Raw genomic sequence first — 20615 nt, 5'->3', positions numbered from 1 at the left:
CTCGTCGGAAGATCAGTGGCCTATTTCACCACGACATTGACACTTGACACTGACATTTCTGGGTTGATAAGTAACATTGTTACTCAGGGTCATTACTTCCTTGTTGAACAGGCCATGAACGCCGAAGCGAGCCTATTCCACCGTCCCCATTCTACCATCGGACTCTTAGACGCACGGCCGGTCTCCATCCTTACTTGGTAGATGTTCCGCGAATTCGCACGAAGCGCTTTGCTTCTTCTTTTCTTATGCGCACTGCCAAGAGTGCCAAGGAGTGGAATTCCTTGCCGGCGGCTATATTTCCGAGCTCATATAACCCTTGAAATCAAGAGGGAACAGGCATCTTCTGGGCGAGCTCACTCCATCGTAGGACACGTCTTTTCCTCTTGCTAGTCTGTGGCCAAGAGTAAGCCCATTTATAATTTAAAAAATAGAAGTCTCGGGCGACAATTGTTACGTTTGTGAAATAGGCCATGGGCATTTTCGCAAAAAAAGATTCAAAAACTTTTTTTTTTGTAAAATAGGTAAATTTAATGTTTTTCCTACTCAGAATCACGAGCCCTTTCCATACTACTAGGCGGAATAAAGCGTCCCAAATTTTTCCACTTCGTTACCATTTTTCAAACACTGCGCAGCGGTTACAAAGTGAAAGTGGAGACTATGCAAAATAATAGAAAATTTTGGGACCATTTTTTTGTCTCTTGTTTTTTGTTCTAGATCAAAAAAGAGAAAACATAAAACTACCTACCTTAGATTTTTTTTTTCCCCTCACTAGCTCGGAAACACGTGTTTTGTCCTTTAATACCAGCGGGTAAAAACGCATTTTATCCACTAGTGGGTAAAGTAATTTGACCTTGAATAAAGTCAAATTAACTGATTTAAAATTGATAAAAGTAGGTGAATCTAGTAATAAAGATGATTTACCACCTGTGGAACTACTGGAAGCAGTGATAAACGCATTTTTTGCGTTGTAGTTTCCTCGCTATAGTGAGGGGAAAAGTTTTGTGTTACACTCGGGTGCAAATGTATTTTACTTCTCGTGTGTTAAAAAACTCGCAAGTTCAGGATTCTATTCTCGAACCACTCGCTTCACTCGTGGTTCAACTATAGAATCCTTTCACTTGCTCGTTTTTCAATTCCACACTCGGCGTTAAAATACAACTTTGCCCCCTTGTATAACAAATAACTATTTTGTGATTCTTCTCGCGAAAGTGCCCTCATAATGCAGAGAATTTGAGTCTTGTTTCAGAAAAAGATCTAAATAAACATATTTTCATTCTCAAAACAAACATCAAGCTTATTCAGGGACAAACTCTATTCACCTTAGACACTAATAAGTATCTTATCAAAAGCAACATTTATTACGAATTGAAAAAGTTACTCAAATGTTCGTGAAGAAAATCTAATTTATTGAAGTAAATATTTTTTGCTAGCGCTATAGAAAACTTTTCAAGTGGTTCCTAAGTCTATCAATATTCTTTGTAGCCTTGGTTTAGTTTATTTATTATACAGGAATATTCTACTTATTAAGAGTAAATAATAAATAAATATTGAGGGACACCTTACATAGATCAACCTTGAACTATGGGTGCTAGGCGACGAAATACATGATAACATAAATAACCTAACCACAAAATAAAAATTTTGAAAAACCTCCGACCGCGACATAGTTGACCGATTGTCATGAAACGTGGCTAAGAACACTCCCGACTAACTCAGCTTTCAGACAAAAAAAAACTAAATCTAAATCGGTTCATCCGTTCGGGAGCTACGATGCCACAGTCGTTTAGTTTCACAGTTTAGTGTCACAGTTTATACAAATACTTTTATACATAGAAAACATCCATGACTCAGGAACAAATATCTGTGCTCATCATACAAATAAATGCCCTTACCGGGATTCGAACCCGGGACCGAGGCGTAGCAGGTGTATCAGTAGCAGCAGTAGCGTAGCAGGTGTAGTCACTACGCTCTAGGCCAGAACGGTCGTCAAATAAAAATGAATTAATTAATTCTTTTCTGTTTTCTGCCCTAGGTATGTAATATACATCCTATAACTACATGTTTTAATGAAGTAGACATTTAATTGAAGTAATTAACATTGGAAATGACACTATTAATGAACTTTTCAAAGTATTTAATTTGAAAAATGTCATAAAAATGAAGATTGAAAGTTTTAATGAAAGGACAGTATGGCAGCCTTAGTAAAAAGTAAGGCTGCATTCAGAATTCAGCGTTTATGCATAAATAGCACTAGATCTTACTCATAGTGTTGAGTTCCTCCCGGTGAGTAAGGCTGCCAGAGCTCAACGAGGGTGCGGTGTGCTGGTGACGGAAGGACCTACGGAACTAATTGGTTCCGCCTATTGTCCTTTGAGTCGTTAGCAAACCCAAAAACTCTTTTTTGCTGTGTACACAGGAAAAAGGAGTGTACAAGTTTCTAATGGGTTGGCAACGCGCACGTAGCACTTGTTGAATTGCAGGCGGACCGTATGTTTGTTTGCCACCGACGTAGTATTAAAAAAAATGCATTTTTTTTGTATATTATAGGACTTCTTACACAGATTGGCCGAGTCCCACGGTAAGCTCAAGAAAGCCTGTACAAATATACTAATATATACTTACATAGAAAACAACCATGACTCAGTATCTGTGCTCATTACATAAAAAATTGCCCTTACCGGGATTTGACCCCAGGACCGCGGCTTAGCAGGCAGAATCACTACGCGCTAGGCCAGACCAGTCATTAAGCCAAATTCATTTAAAGATATGATATGAACCATGTCACGCCCTGTCCTATTGAAATCGCTGCAAAGCTACCCGCTCCGCTATCCGTCCCGCCACGCGCTCCGCTACCCGCTACCACCAAGACGTGCAACTGTGAATATTAATATAATTGTTCTAGAAAGCGACTCAGTTTCCCAAACTGCAAATTGGATATTTAAGACGGCTCGTAAGGTTTCATGGCCGTTCTCTTTAATATTTGGCCTCTTTATTAAATGAGTTAAATGACGGTATTGTTCTTAAATTGTATAAACAAACCTTGGCCCATGATTTCATCCCCTAGTCCTAGCCTTTAAAAAAGACAAAAATGTTTTTTTTTTATAAATAGACTGCTAAGGTTTTATAATATTACTAGTTTTTACCCGCGGCTTCGTCCGCGTACTGAAAGTAATCTTATTCGAACGTTGAACTTTGGACCCCCATTTCACCCCCTTAGGAGATGAATTTTGAAAAATCCTTTCTTAGTGCTCCTCTATACCTTATAAGGAACCTATGTGCCAAATTTGGAATCTCTTGGACCAGCGGTTTCGGCTGTGCGTTGATATGTCAGTCAGTCAGTCAGTCAGTGAGTCAGTCAGTCAGTTTCTTCTTTTATATGTTTAGATTGGAGATAATTATATTCAAACCTTCTTAAAAATAGATAAGTTTGAGATCCTGTCTTCGAGGATTGTGGGCTAGATGTGTTTCAATAAGTATTTAAATTATTTTTCCCCTCACTAGCTCGGAAACACGTGTTTTGTCCTTTAATACCAGCGGGTAAAAACGCATTTTATCCACTAGTGGATAAAGTGGTTTGACCTTGAATATAGTGATTTTTTCTGCTTTAAAATTGATAAAAGTGAGTGAATCTAATGATGACGATGATTTACCACCTGTGGAACTACTGGAAGCAGTGATTAAACGCATTTTTTGCGTTGTAGTTTCCTCGCTATAGTGAGGGGAAAAGTTTTGTGTTACACTCGGGTGCAAATGTATTTTACTTCTCGTGTGTTAAAAAACTCGCAAGTTCAGGATTCTATTCTCGAACCACTCGCTTCGCTCGTGGTTCAACTATAGACTCCTTTCACTTGCTCGTTTTTCAATTCCACACTCGGCGTTAAAATACAATTTTGCTCCCTTGTATATATAACAAATAACTAAAAAATATTCGAACTCAGGGTCATAGCTTAGCAAGCAGACAGGGTCAGTAGCAACTAGGCAAGACCGATCGTGAAATTGTGGTAATAATCGAAAAATTATGGAATTATTAGGTATGTACAAGTTGGGAGTTATCGTTTCTTTTAGTATTCACAAGCAAAACGTTCCGTTATAAACAAAATTAGGTACTTAATCAGCATTTAGCAAATTACTTATATTTTTTTCTGGAATAAGAAACAAAGACTTTATTACTAAGAAGAAATCATGGAAAAAACAATAAATAAAATACAATTAAATTAAAAACGAATCTAAATTTAACTAAATCTTAAAACTAACAAAATTAAATAATTAAAAAGAGAGATATATATATATATGCAACTATCTGAAGTCCCCCAAGTCCGTCCCCTGTGGAAGTGTGCCCATGAGGCTGGCTACATTCCCCCGCTGAATACTAGCAATGCCAATTCTTTGGCCAAGGAATGAGCCTAGGGCTGGCTTGGTTACCTGAAGTCTTCATCTTCATGTATATTTTATTTGTTTCACCATAACTATACAAACTACGGAGTCAACAGAACACAAAGTATTTAAATTACAGTATTTCTATTTTAATAATAACTATGTCTATTTTCTTGGATAAGGGCATTTTCAGAAATGGGGACTCAAAATTAGTGACAGTTAACAAAAATTAACTGGATGTCAGTTTTGTGACGACAATTAAGAATAAAATTTGTCTAAAAACCAAATTTTTTTCATGATTTAAATCTAGATTATTGCTTGTAGTTTAAGTAATGAACACAAGTAATATTTTATATCGAAATTTCATGCTTAGTTGTCGTCATAAAACTGACATCGAGTTAATTTTTGTTGATAACTTTCACTAATTCTGGGTCCCAAGGTTTGAAAATGCCCATAAATAAGTACAATTTCAGTTGGTAAAAAAATTCACTGGGCCTTGGACACGCCTGTTAGATTTTGTTGATAACATATTGTATAATTTCCCTTAGTATAATAATATCTGCATAAATTATGCATGAATCCATATTTACATTCCATTGTGGGCTGCGTGTTACATATCGGCACAAAGCCGTCGATGGTGGACAATGGGGCAATGATGAATTCTTACAAAGGCTGCTTTGAAATAAGAATGGCGGTGCAAGGTGGTGGTTACAGCGATTTTCAAACTTAGTTAAAAGCTGCCAAGACATACTATATTAAAATAGAGAAGTACGAGCGATATAATATGCATTTTAAGGTCTACTATTATTTTGCATACTTTCCACTTTGTAACCGCTGTACAACATGTTTGAAAAATGGTAACGAAGTGGAAAAAATAAATTTGGGACGCTTTTTTTAGCCTATCAGTAGGCCTAGCACATGATGGCCGCGAGAGTATGTCGCCGCGAGATACATGACACGTCTTCTTCTAACTGTATTAATGACATAAGGACGGGTAGTCTATCTCGCGGCGACATACTCTCGCGGCCATCATGTGCTAGGCCTACAGGTTGGAAAGGGCTCGTGATTCTGAATAGGAAAAGCTAAATTTACCTATTTTACGAAAAAAAGATTTTGAATCTTTTTTCGCGTAAATGCCCCAATGTATTTTTTTGAACTTTACATAAACTCCGTAAACATTCTGCTCACCAAAATTGATAGAAAATCACAGTGACTTTTCCAGCCATGCATTATTTAGCATGTTAAAGCACGTTTTTAAGCTCCGCTTAGTTAAAATAATGATATATTATCTCCGTACTCGTAAGTCGTATGTCCCAGAGCGTCTATAATGAGATTTCGACGTTTTAGACTAAGTTTCTCAATATAACACTTTAAGTTCTCGCGTTTTGTACACATTTTTTAAAGACACATGCGGGTCGAACGCGATAAAATAACATTCTTACCTTTTATCCAACTTTTCGGCCGTTGCACTAGCCGTGGTCGCGGAAGACTCTCGCGCGGGAGTCTGTATCTAGCAGCAGCGGCTGGTCCATACAAGCCGATTCCCACCGGCTTGCCTAAAATTGATTACTAGTAAAGTACCTAATGTTAAGGTAGGTTTCTTTTTGCTTTGGTGTTGCCTAGCAAAAATTTTCACCAGCCGCCACTGGTATCTAGTCGTATGTGTCTTTAAAAAAAAATTCTTAAGAGTGTAAAGGCACACCTCGGACAATGGCGATTAAAATATATGAAATATCCGCGTTACTACGCACACAGTCTAAGCTCGTGTAGGTGAACGCGTACCATGCTTGTAGGAGTGAGATAAAACAGGTCGACTGACCGCGTTCTTGACAGGCGGGAACTGTAAGGTAACCAAAAGCGGGAGTGGCCATACTGTACGATAGTACTCTTTATTGTGGTAAAAGTCCAGGAAAATGCATGTTTTTGTTCTAAGAAGTAGCCCTTTGGGAGCGCTGTCCTCATCCTCCGTATGATAAATGTAATTTTCCAGGACGCTATCAAGAAACGTATTTAAAAACGTCAAAATCTCGTGCTAGAGGCACAGGCCAATCGATCAACGTCTGGGTAACGAGCAAACTTTGCCTCTTTTCGCCAATTTTTCACCAATCGAGCCTCCCCGGCGATTCATAAAGCTTAAAGAGTTTTTGACACGATGTGTAAGTTATCTTTAATAACCAGCGTCTATAACTGGCATATTCGTAATTATTTTCCAGAGATGAAGGAAGGAAGATCGTTTTGTAATGAATACATCTGTCGCGTCACATCTCGGACACTGGCGATCAAATATATGAAAGAGGCGCGTTCTTAACACTTTCGAAACCGGGCTCTACGCGGCGCTACGACATATTCGCTACATACGGGGAAACCCATGTAATCGGCTACGCTTCTACGAGCGGTGTGCCCGACAGTCGGGTTCTTGGTAGCGAAAGTGTTAACACACATTCTAAGCTCGTGTAGGTGAACGCGTACCATGCTTGTGTGAGTGAAATATGACATGTCGACTGTTCGCGTTTTTGACAGGCGGTAACTGTGAGGTAACCGAGAGGGGGTGGGCGGCGCTTTCAGCGGGGAGCGGAAGTGGCCATACTGTACGATAGTACTCTTTATTATAATGTGGTCGCGTTCTTGAACCCACACACAGTTGTAGATGGACGCTCTTATTGGACTATTGCCAGGGGCGGCTCACTCCGCGATTCTATCGCCGCGCTACAAGTACATGCTGGCGGCCGCGAGCTCGCGGCCTAATCAGGGGCGGCGCGCGTTCTCACTTTGTTCACGTTTGAGAGTTTTTTTAAGATTCATATGTGATGTCTGCATGTGGAATGTCTAATAATGCTTAGTTAAATAGATAATACCATGAATAAAATAGGACAATCTTACACAGATCTACCTATTGATTAAGTCCCACGGAAAAGTTCAATAAGGCTTGTGATGTTGGGACTTAAACAAAAATATATAAATACAGTAAGTATATATATCTAGAGAGTACCCAAGACTTGAATATAATAGTACAACATTTTATCTGGGTATTAATTCGTTTTAATCCATAGGCAACCCTATCGTCCGAAGCCGCGCACGTGCGGCTCGTTTCTTTGTAAGAATTTTGTAGGTATTTAAAAAGGCGGCATTTTGTGAACATCAAAGCAGTGAGCCTTCTGTACTTGTACTATTATATATTCAGTGCTATTGCGCATCATTCCGATTTATTTGTACATGCGAACGACCAGCGACTCGTGTCATCAGTGATGCATTCATCACGCACGCACATAACGACCAGTAGGTACGACAACTGTATGCTCAATGGGCTAACAAATCACTCCTTTTTACTGTGTATTTAACACAGCAAAAGGGAGTGTACAAGTTTTTAATGGGGTGGCAACGCGCATGTGACATTCTTTGAGTTGCAGGCGTCCATAGGTTACGGTGACCGCTTTCCATCAGGCGGGCCGTACGCTTGTTTTGCCACCGACGTAGTATAAAAAAAAATATTAAATATTTTTTTGATTTGTTTTTTTTTATTTGTAGTAACACTACTATATAATTATGTATACATACGTAAATTATAAACTGAAATAGATACCATACACTAAAGAAAAAGCGATCAAGCCCACAGGTGGCGAAGCCGAGAATCGAACACGGGTCTCCAGCTATCGCGGCTGAATGCTTAAACTACTACACCACCCCGTCTTCTTCAAGTGCCTCTCCAACTAGTGAAGGTTGACAGTCAGCTACGCACATTTCTAACTATCTTTGGGTGAAGTTGAAAAACTCATTTGGCATCTTCGATTCCAGTCCATTCACTGACATTACGCAGCCACGATTTATAGCCACATTTCCCGTTATTATGGTCTGTAGGAGTTCGTATCTGGGGTAAAATAAATATGAAAAAAAAACATACAGACGAATTGATTCTTCTCAGTTCAAATTTGGAAGGCGGCTAATAAATTTCAATGATACTATTACTATGCAACTATTAAGGCCACTGGTGGCGAAGCCAGGAATCGAACCCGGGTCATCAGGTATCGCGGCTGACGTGTTCGACTGCTACAGCACCCCGACCGCCGTCGTATTCGTCGAAAATTCTCTAGTGTATGTTATTTCTGAAGGTTGCTTGGTTGGTTGGTTGTGGCTGTGTGCTTGCCTATACTTTAAAAAATAATAATAATAATAAAACAATATGATTTGTTCCCTACTTCGACATGTAAAGAAATTAAGAAACGCTCACCATTCATCCCGGCCTACGGATCAGAAAAATTTCAATCATTTCTCCTTTCACCTGAATAATATATTAGCCCCTGTGATGAAATGGGCTCCTTTGTAAGGGATTACCTTTGCCATGTAAGCCCAAAGGTATTGTTTTGTGAATATGGAAACAAGTGTACATATTTGTACGTCAACAAAGTGCCAAAGATATGTATACAGAACTATGTTACCTGCACATTAAGGTTGGTATACATACTTTTAAATTTGGGTTAAATTGTGGCGTAGGCGAGAGGCTGGCAACCTGTCACTGCAATGTCCCAGTTTCGTTTTCTTTCAACCCCTTATTTGCCAAGAGTGGCGCTGAAGCTTTAGTAGTTTCATGTGTTCTGCCTACCCCTTTATGGGATACAGGCGTGATTGTATGTATGTATGTATGTATGTATACATACTTTTGGCGCTTTGTCTGAAGGTATGCACAGCTACTATGTTGTTGACTGTAGTCGGTAGGAGAATATCATGGGCGTTTGAGGAAAACAATGTTGTTTTGTAAGGTTTTGGATGTTGGATAAGGAAGCAGGTAACAAGATAAGTGTTATATTGGCAATCTTCTTCAAACAAGTTTTTTGGAGAATCCTTACTTTGATCAACATGAAGCTTTGTACACTAGGGATATCACTTCGTCGAAACACAACGGTGTTTTATTTATTTCCTATACGCCTGTTTTCGAGAATATAACATACTGGTGTACGTGACACGGGGTTAGGGTTGCAAATAGAAAACAAACAAATGGTTTTTTCATGTCTTTTTGTCATAATTCTGAGAAAAAAAACAAATGCTTTTTTTTTCAGAATTAATGATAAAAAGACATGAAAAAAACCAAGCACCATGGTTTGTAACATTTCAATAAAAATAAAGTATATTTTAATTCGATAAACATTCAGTATGCAAACGTTGTTTGGAGAATCCCCGATGCGGCGTGGAGCGTGGAGAGGCAGTGGTGTTGCCAACAGTAAATAGTGACAACTACTAACTACAGATTGTGTAAATCTTAGTTTAATAAAACCAGAAATTAAAGTTATTAAATCAAATTCGTTTAAAAGTTAACGTAAAGTTTAAAAAACCGTATAAAAGTATTAACTATTTTGCAAATTTGGAAATTTCGTCCTTTAGAGAAAAAAACACTCCAGAAAAAAAAACTATTTATATTCACGGTTTTTTTTTTCATGTTTTTTTTTCAAGCCAGAAAAAAAACCGTTTTTTTGCAACCCTACACGGGGTGGACTTTAGCTTTCATACCAACCAAGTCTGAACCGGTAGCATGGTTGCGCGATAAACGATAAGTATATAATATAACGTTAGGCCGTCCTTTTCAAACTATTTGTAAGTGCGATAGGGACGGCCTGACGTTATATCGGTTATCACGTGACCATGCTTGCCTGCCAGGTGTGTACGTGTTCTATAACCAAAGCTGTTTATATCCAATAGGGTTGGCATGACAGTGCAAGCTGTGATAGCGTCAACTGGCATATTTTGACAGATCATCCCCAGTTATATACACCGTGTTTTTTTGTTTTCCGTTAAATTCGACACGTCGTTAGGTTCGTTATAAGGAACCACCCTGTATATCACTTTTAGTCAAATTCGCTAAAAAATCTTTTTCATCGTCTTCATACATTATTGTGTCGATTAACTTTAAAACTGGGTAAATCCATTGTGCTTTAAGGTTGATTATTTTTCAGATCATATTATATTTTTTTATATATTCAACCTTAAAGCAGAATGGATTTACTCAGGCTTGAAGTTAAGCGACACAATTAATGAATTAATTAGTGTGATTGATTGACGGCACATGTCAAAACAAATACACACACACGTGTTCAGTCATTATTTTTATTTTTTTAATGATTCGATAACCGTAAGAGTTAAGAGGCTAGTTTCTTAAAGAAATTAACTGTAGTTAATCTAAAGAACCATCCCTTAAAGTTAACGGAGTTGAATAAAAACAGGGTGCATAATTATGTAGATATAGTTACGTGCACTGTTTCTAGAGGGGCCACAAGTTTCCACCTGCTAAGAACCTGATATTTTTATTTCACTCTCATAGTGTTGTGTTCCTGCCGGTGAGTAAGGCTGCCAGAACTCAACGAGGGTGTGGTGTGCTGATGACGGGAGGACTTACGGAACTAACTTGTTCCGTCTATTGTCCTTTGCGTCGTTGGCAACCCGAACCCTCCTTAAAACTTGTACACTCCTTTTTGCTGTGTACTTAACACAGCAAAAGGGAGTGTACAAGTTTCTAATGGGGTGGCAACGCGCATGTGACACTGTTTGAGTTGCAGGCGTCTATAGGTTACGGTGACCGCTGTACATCAGGCGGGCCGTATGCTTGTTTGCCACCGACGTAGTAAAAAAAAACCATAGAAATTAATCAATACTATCTCCTTGTCCCCAGGTGTCTGAAGACATGGGCTACGTGATATACTCGGCGTTGGGCAGCTTCTACATCCCGTCCTGCATCATGGTGTTCGTCTATATTCGGATATACTACGCTGCCAAGGCGAGAGCGAGACGGGGGATACGGAAAAACCCGAGGCCTAGGCCTGTAAGTACAGCTTGTCTTGTCTTGTCACTCAATGTCTTTTGACTCATCATCATCTCGCTAGGCCTCTTGGGGTTGGCCTTTCCCGTCCTTTTCTTCCATTCTGCACGATTGAATAGTCTCTGATAATAGTGTCTCGATCTAAGTAAAACCGGCCAAGAGCGTGTCGGGCCACGCTCAGTGTAGGGTTCCGTAGTTTTCCGTATTTTTCTCAAAAACTACTAAACCTATCAAGTTCAAAACAATTTTTCTAGAAAGTATTTATAAAGTTCTACTTTTGTGATTTTTTTCATATTTTTTAAACATATGGTTCAAAAGTTAGAGGGGGGGGACGCACTTTTTTTTCCTTTAGGAGCGATTATTTCCGAAAATATTAATATTATCAAAAAACGATCTTAGTAAACCCGTATTCATTTTTAAATACCTATCCAACAATATATCACACGTTGGGGTTGGAATGAAAAAAAAAATCCGCCCCCACTTTACATGTAGGGGGGATACCCTAATAAAACATTGTTTTCCATTTTTTATTTTTGCACTTTGTTGGCGTGATTGATATACATATTGGTACCAAATTTCAGCTTTCTAGTGCGTACGGTTACTGAGATTATCCGCGGACGGACGGACGGACGGACAGACAGACATGGCGAAACTATAAGGGTTCCTAGTTGACTACGGAACCCTAAAAAAGCAAATGAATCGGCAGTAGTGACGGCTTATCAAGCTTATGTTACCTCAACTTTGAGATATGGCGTCATATTTTGGGGTAATTCTACAAAAGTGTTGACTTGTCAAATATAATCTTGCGCTGCTTGATATTACGTCATGTATCATAGTGTTCGGGGTCTGTATCCATACTAATATTACCTATAAATGGGAAAGTGTGTGTGTCTGTTTGTTTGTCCGTCCTTCACGGCAAAACGGAGCGACGAATTGTCGTCATTTTTTAAGTGGAGATAGTTGAAGGGATGGAGACTGACATAGACTAATTTTTGTTTCTTTCTAACGCGAGCGAAGCTGCGGGCAAAAGCTAGTATATTATAAACGGAAATATATACCATACACAAAATAGAAACGACCAAATCCCCGGTAGCATGCACTTATTCATTTACTGCGCTGGTTCAGCGACCCGCAATTGATCATGACCTCCGACACTAGACTTCGCCATTCTCTCATGTCATGTGATGCCACAGATGTGTGATGCCATTCAGTCGCTTGAAAGTCACACAGATCTTTCTGGACCTCATCGATTCGGCTAACCGAGCATAAATCTTGTCTTTTCACGTGTTGACAGATTTTACCACCCGTAGGTGTTGTAGTCGACTGTGGAATATAGGTTCAATTTTATTATGGTGTTGGCGATGGACTAGCAATCTGTCACTGCAAAATCACAAGTTTCACACCTTGCTAAAAGTTGCACAGAAACTTGAGCAGTTTAATGTGTTCTGCCTATCCCTTATGGAAATATATGCGTGCGTTTATGTTAAGTTAGTAGTAATCGGACATTATTCGATATAAATTATATTTATTTTTCAGCAATTCTCCCATGACATGTCTACTGTCATTATGTATGTACATGGGCCATTTTTTTCAATGTTGTCCACTCTACTTTTTTTTGGATTTGGAAATTTTTATGTGTTTTCCACTCAGAATCGCGAGCTCTTTCAATCCTAATAGGAGAAAAAAGTTTCCCAAAGTTTTTTCCCATTCCGTTACCATTTTTTCATACATTTTGTATGGCGGTAACGGAATGGAAGGTTCGAAAAAATGTATGGAAATCTTGGGACATTTTTTTTTCTCCTATCAGGATTGAAAGAGCTCTCGATTCTGAGTATGAATCGCGTAAAAAGTACACATGTTACAAAAAAGTGGGGCGGACAACTTTGAAAAAAAATGGCCCTTAAAATGTTATGTTAATCAACTACAGAACTGACATGAACAACATATATCATGTTGACGATATAATTAATTTAGTCGCTGGTACTTGTTTGCGTGCAATAATTTAATTAAATTACTTCTTTATACAATTAGAACAGGAGGCTGATTCGATGAAAAAAATATGAACTTGGTTTATTCTTCATAGGATCGATGATTTGATATGGTGGGAAAGGTACTACTGTACTACCATAACGCCCAACGAACACTTTGAACTGCCTGTCGGGGGAAATAATTCGTGTATAAGCGAATTTTGGCATAGTTGTAGAGAATGGTGTCTTAATTCACATACTCAAAGTACTCGGGGGTGGGGGTGAAGATAACGGGTGGAGGGGGGTGTAAAGGTCCCTTTTCTTAGTTTTTCGTGAATACCTCTTAAACTGTGTCACGTAGCAAAAATGTTCTAAGACACAAGTAATCTTTATACAATTCTCTACAAAAAAAGTATATACACTTTTTATCTGGAATCAATAGTTCATGAAATATGAAGGGGAAAAGATGGACAATAATAGTACATTGTGCAACAAGGGGAAGAAGTTGAATAATACTAACGAGAGTAAGTTGGCTTGCCGGAGCGATTTAAAGACTCGGGTTAGTAATATTCATACTTCCCGAGTTACACACAATGTTTTTCATCACACTTGCATTATAAAAAAAAAATATTTTCTGTCCATCTTTTCCTCTCCATATTTCATGAACTATTGATCTCAGATAAAAAGTGTACATACTTTTTTTGTAGAGAATTTCCTGAAGATTACTTATGTCTTAGAACATTTTTTGCTACGTGGCACAGTTTAAGAGGTATTCACGAAAAACTAAAAAAAGGGACCTTTACACCCCCCTCCACCCGTTATCTCCTCTCCACCCCCACCCCCGAGTACTTTGAGTATGTGGATTAAGACACCATTCCCTACAATTATACCAAAATTCGCTTATACACGAATTATTTCCGATGAAGTAGGCTTCGTTGAGTGTGCTACCAGTACTTGTCTGGTTTCACTACTTATACAGTGATAATTGTCGCACTCGCACCGCAGTGACACTTCGCCGGTCATTGCCGGTTTCACAAGGAAATAACTGGCTACTTCTTTTCAAAACATTACATCTTATAATTAACATGCATTAAAAAACAAGATACAATTTAATATACAGAAGTATTCATCAAAAAAATATTAAATAAATAAAATAAAATAAAATAAAATGCATTTATTTCAGACTATTTGAGTCCATAAGTTTGTTAATAATTTTTACAAAGATAAACCTTATAAACTAATGTTAATATCTTAAATTACTAACTTAGAACCTAGACATAAATGTAGCTGAGACCAGTGTTTAATTAAACCACTGTCCCACCTACCTGCAACGACGGCTAGGAGACTGTGGCGGCTGCCGCTCACCCTGCTGAGCGTGGCAGCGCAGCGCTTGCGCAGTGTCGCGTGGAACCCATCCACATGCGCGTCCGCGAACATGCCAGACGCGCTGCAGTACCGCGGCAGCCGCAACAGTACCCTGAACGCGTCATTGTATTGCACGCGCAGGGCGTTAAACGCTTTTTGCGTATACCTAGTCCACAGGCTACAGGCGTACAGTGAGGTACAGTACGCGCGAAATAGTGCTATTTTAACCAGCGCTGTACACCTGCTGAACCTGCGGGCTATCATGTTGGCCCTGATGGCCAGAGCCCTACGCTCTCGTTCCATGTCCGCGTCATCACGCAGGTCATCGGTAACTAAGTGCCCGAGATATTTAAATGTAAATACTCTTTGTAATTGTTCGCCATTCAGGAGAATGGGTGGGATATGAGAAGGGCACTTATTTCCCGCCCTAAATACCATGTACTCACTCTTGAGCACATTGTACTTAAGGCTATGATCTAGAGCGTAGGATTCACACTTCTCAATCAGCATACGCAGGCCACCAACCGAGGGGCTCAGCAATACCATGTCATCAGCATAGCTAATGTTGTTAAAACAAACCTTATCTATGTGACAACCGACATGCATACTGCTAAGCCCACCGATCAGGGCGTCCATATACAGATTGAAAAGCTTGGGAGAGGTTATCCCCCCCTGCCTCACCCCACACTCTAGACCATACTCATCCGACTGCGCACTACCCCACCGAACAGTATTTCGCTGGCTTATTAAAAGACTCTATGGAAATTAATTTCAATAAATTATAGAAAGTACAAAGCTACTACTCGTATGATTAATAAGAGATGTTGCGGTGATATAACCCACATTATGTATTGTAACAGACATTAGATATTGTGAGGTACAAAATTACAAAAAAAAATAGCATATATCTAACTAAGATTTCTAAGCTTCAAATAGACCTTTTGAAACATAAACATTAATGTCATAAGGGAGTTTCGTGACTCATATTGTTTTAGTATGAGTTATTAATTATTATTCAATTCCATATTGTGGCATACAGTTCGCCATTTTGCACATATTTTTTGAACTTTATACTTACTAGAGTATTTTTATTATAAATAATATAATAAACATTATAATCATTTAGAGACTAGCTTTCATAATATGAACGCGCGTATAATCACGTACCTACCGATAGTAATTTAAATATAAGGTCAGTGCGGACACGTGCGGACAAGACCGGCATACGTAAAGTTTGAGTGGATAAAACTAGGTAGATGATTAAAGTCTAGGGTCTAATCTGGAGTGATCCGCATGGTCCTATGAGCTAATAAATATTATATTTTACAAAGCTGTTCTAATACTTATTTTAAACTACTCATTATGTCTAAGTCTAACATTTTCCTTGTATATGTTTCAGAACGAACAGCAGACGAGCTTTAGCAACCCGCCAAAGGGGACGCGGCCCATGCCGGCCACGCCCTCTATACCCATGCCACAGGGCTTGGACAGTAATTCTAATAATAGGTAAGTCACAACCACGCATACACACGCATAGGCCACGTCTTTGACTTGGTTAGTCAGTGGCCAAGAGTAAACCCATTTATAATAATAAAAACCGGCCAAGAGCGTGTTGGGCCACGCTCAATGTAAGGTTCCGTAGGTTTCCGTATTTTTCTCAAAAACTACTGAACCTATAAAGTTCAAAATAATTTTCCTAGAAAGTCTTTATAAAGTTCTACTTTTGTGATTTTTTTCATATTTTTTAAATATATGGTTCAAAAGTTAGAGGGAGGGGGACGCACTTTTTTTCCTTTAGGAGCGATTATTTCCGAAAATATTAATATTATCAAAAAACGATCGATTTTGATCGGAAGTGTCCGAGGTGTGACCGTGTGGTGACGGGTTGAGAATTTCACCACACTCACTTTCATCCCGCGAGCGTCGTAGAAGATGACTGTGGGATATGGGTTCCATTGTACAGGTGTGGGCGATAGGCTGGCCAAGTGGCCACATCACTGTATCACAATTTCTTTCAACCCCTTAATTGCCTGAAACTTCCAGTTTTTCGTACTTCGTTTGGAAATACAGGCGTGAGTTTATGTATGTATTTGTATATGTAAGGAGGACCGAGTCGAGTTGTGACAATCGATTTTTGGAAACTTTAGGTATCTTTAGAAATTTAACTAAGTATCAGCATGTTCGCAATAGCGCGCGTTTGTTAGCCGGGGAATTTACCAAAAAACCTGCGCTGTAGCGAGCTTGCTTATAAGTAGTTAATAAGTTTTAAAAAGTCGACGTTGTCACAACTCGCCTCTGTCACAACTCACCTCGATCTCCCCTATCAGCATTGTTTACAAATGCAGCTTACGTTCAAGAGGCATCCATAGAATTCTCCTTTACAAACACAAGTTCTAGACCAAGTTCGATATCGGTAACAACAACTTCGCACCGAATCTCCCCGGTCCTATTCATCGGACCAACTTGAGAATTGATTAAAAACAATTCTATTCAAGGGATATTCAATCAGGCGTTTCTAGTGTCCGATTGAAACTAAGTGAAGTAACAATGAAAATTTGTGTAAGAAAGTGATATGATAGGTATAGACGGTCAATCCAATCTTGGTACTAAAAAAGGCACGAAATCAATTTTTTCTATGGGAAATTAACCTTCGCCCCTTCATATCGTATATAAATTTGAAGTCAATTAATTACTAAAATAATTCTTCATAGCAGTGTCAATCACATAATGTAAGAGATAACTCATATAATGTATTATTCACCCATGTATTAAGTCTTTAACAAACATAAATTTAATTTAATAAATACCGATAGATATATCTATCAGTATTTATTTTTAATTTTAGGATACCAGATATTATATTGTCTTCGGTTACCGCGACAGTTACTCATGAAATAAAACTACGACCACGAACGCTGTAAAGAGTTCGAAACGTCGGGATATATTTTAAATTCATTATACGCGATTTAATCCGTTTCCATAGTTTTATTTTTATACCAGATATTTTTGATAAGAGATTTCATCAATAGAAGATGATGACATTGCCTTAGCATTTAAAAATCCTGGCAAGGTCGCCATGTAAGGAGCGTTGAGTGAAACAACGTATTATTTAGGACGTATGCTTTATTACTATAATATGAACTTTAAGCTACGGAATATGTAGGGAGATTACCTGAAGGTGTGTGTAAAGTACAATGCAATGTTATTTATGAACGTGTCATAAATATTTCTGTCAAATTTTACCAACCAAAAAAATGTTATTGTTTCAGAGTAAGTCAAATATCTACGATAGAGGCACAGCAGGTGCCAATACCGACGGTCACGTGCGACCTCGCTAGCGACATCTCGACGAGTGAAGCGGGAGACATGATGCCGCAGCAAGAGGAGAGAAAAGACACACTTAAGGTGAGCTTACTGTTTTATTTATTTAAACTTTATTGAACAACTAAAGAAACATGTACAAATGGCGGGCTTAATGCCAAATGGCATTCTCTATCAGTCAACTATTGGGTTAAACAGAGACAAATATATGTTTTCTATACATGTTATTACTATTTGGAACCCACTAAGGTTCCCCTCACATCTCGCGAGCGTAGCGTCGGGCCTACTGTATGAGAAAAGACGCCGCGTCCACGTCGCGCTGACGCGGCGTCAGACTTTGCTATACAGTTGGCTCGATGCTACGCTCGCGAGACGCTAGATGGGGGTGGGGGGGTATAATGGGCAGTATAGTAGTAACAAGAGTCTTAAAAAGATGAGTCTGTATTTATTGAGACTGCTTTGAAAACGTATTTTCTTCATACAATTATTCTGAACTGACACCGCATACATCAGATTAGCAGCGCCCTCTTGACAATCCATACTTATATTACAAATGAGAAAGGTGCGTGTCTGTTTGTTTGTCCGTCTTTCACGGCAAAACGGAACGACAAGTTGACGTGATTTTTTAAGTGGAGGTAGCTGAAGAGACTGAGAGTGACATAAGCTACTTTTTGTTTCTTTCTAACCCCCCACTTCCCTAAAATGGGGAGTGGAAATGTGTATGGAGCATTCAGCAACTATCGACTTTAACGCGAGCTAAGCCGCGGGAAAAAGCTAGTAGTCATGTATTTCTGGGCAGGCTTTACCACAACATACATGTATTTGACCACTTATGAAAGCTCAACGATTCCCCGTGCTTGTTCCAGGTGGTGACCTCGGCGCAGGTGACGCGCAACCCGCTCGCGGCGTGCCAGCTGCGCAGCTCCACGCTCAGCGTCAACGGTGAGCCGCGCGAGCGATGCCGGGCGCCCAGCGTCGCCATCGACACCGACATGGTCTCTGAATTCGACCCTTCTTCTTCAGATTCCGGCGTCGTCTCCCGCTGCGCCGGCGTCAAACCGCTCAAGTTCAGAATCTGCCAACCCATCTTCGGGAAAAAGTCCGAAACTTCCAGAAGGCAGGAGAAGAAGCAGAAGAGCGAATGCGAACCGGCCCTCCCGAAGCAGCATAAACCTAGAGATCCGGAGCGGGAGAAACGGAGGTTAGCAAGAAAAAAAGAAAAGCGAGCCACTTTAATTCTAGGATTAATCATGGGAAGCTTCATTGCATGCTGGCTTCCGTTCTTCTTCTTATACATCCTCAAAGCCGCTTGCAGAGCATGCGAGATACCAGGAATAGCATTCGCTGTAGCATTCTGGCTAGGCTACATGAACTCTGTACTAAATCCTGTGATTTACACCATTTTTAATAAGGATTTCAGAAGGGCGTTTAGGAGGATACTGTTTAAGTGATGTTTGGCCTACCTGTGCTGCTACAGATGCGTGGCCAACCGCATCATGATGGCGCAACAGAGGGCAGCACCGGGGCTTTACAATGTACGTTAACGCCATAACCAAGGACAGTCTCATGTGATAACAGTGAAATATAGAACAAACTGAAGTACCCTACGTTTGAGAGAGAATCCACACTAACGTCTTTTGAGCGTCGGTGACTTTAGTATAAGACCTGACGGCTCAGCCACGACATTGGTCTAAGCGCGACAGCGATGAGCGGCGGCCATACGTGCGAATGAGAAGTCCCATTGGTGTGTCTCGCTCCAATGTATGGCCGCCGCTCACCGCTGTCGCGCTTACACCAATGTCGTGGCTGAGCCGTGAGTGGACGCTCGCTCGAAGTGGAGCGTTCGGTGAGGCTGCACCGTATGCAGCGTCAACTCAAGGACACATGTATGAGCTTCAATTACTTGACATGCACGCCGCATGCCCCGCCGAATACCAGCGTACACTCAGGACTTACATTAATCAGCACTATACAAAATGGCGTCGCTACGTAGCGACGTTGCACCGAGCAGCAGTCATTTATTTCACTTAGCAGACGCAAACGTTAGTATGGGGTTTCTCTGAGTAGTTGCGAATTTTTAACTAAACTACATACACGGTGGGAGCTTCTAAAATTTTCAGCAGTATCTGTGGTATAGTGATGTATGGTTCAGAAAGCTATAGGTGCACAGTAAACTTTTGAAAACAGTAAGTACATCAATAAGCAAATGAGTAACGCCGTGGCTTGCGTGGGCGACGGTCGCGCGATGGTCGCGCGACAGCGATGCGACGCATACGAAATCAAACCTTATCGATATGGAAGTATGAGACGCGACGACGACGGTCGCGCGACCGTCGCCCACGCAAGACACGGCGTAAGACTATAGTTTTGAAATACCAATAATTATATTTTAGTGTCTCCGAGCATGTAACATAATAATTAATATTTTCTTTCCTGACATTAATCATTGGTAAATTAAAAAATATTTGCAATGTTTAAGATTTCAATATACCCTCAATATGAAATGTATTTTTTATTGACTGGTAAACATAATAAACGAAGTAATAGAACCAAAAATCACTATACCATAGTTCAAGTATAAACAGAAAACCGAATACAAATTAACATTGTCATTATATATCTTAGGTCGGCTTATTCTTAGGCTTATACAGTTACTTCATGTAAAATAATATACTTAAACTAATTATGACTATTGGAATTATGTCAAACATGAAGTGGCTACAATATTGTTTTGCTGTAATATAAAATATTGTAAAAATACATTTTGGTAGTGATTTGTAAAATGT

The 20615-nt window shown here is 39.5% G+C and overlaps 1 protein-coding gene across 1 annotated transcript in view; it reads left to right on the top strand.

Annotated features, from left to right (window-relative positions):
- LOC125238421 (alpha-2Db adrenergic receptor-like) overlaps window positions 1–19539 on the top strand; it is a 767059-nt gene extending 747520 nt beyond the window's left edge. The window contains exons 3-7 of the mRNA XM_048145752.1: window positions 11030–11179; window positions 15908–16014; window positions 17778–17913; window positions 18696–18771; window positions 18853–19539. Of these exons, the coding sequence (XP_048001709.1) occupies window positions 11030–11179; window positions 15908–16014; window positions 17778–17913; window positions 18696–18771; window positions 18853–19280 (897 nt within the window). The 3' untranslated portion in view covers window positions 19281–19539. The remainder of the gene's footprint in view (window positions 1–11029; window positions 11180–15907; window positions 16015–17777; window positions 17914–18695; window positions 18772–18852) is intronic.
- Window positions 19540–20615: the final 1076 nt, after the last annotated feature.

The sequence above is a fragment of the Leguminivora glycinivorella genome, chromosome 23, assembly GCF_023078275.1.
Source record: "Leguminivora glycinivorella isolate SPB_JAAS2020 chromosome 23, LegGlyc_1.1, whole genome shotgun sequence".
NCBI lineage: Eukaryota > Metazoa > Arthropoda > Insecta > Lepidoptera > Tortricidae > Leguminivora > Leguminivora glycinivorella.
Note: the sequence above shows the minus strand (reverse complement) of the source record. Positions and strands in the feature narration are given on the sequence as shown.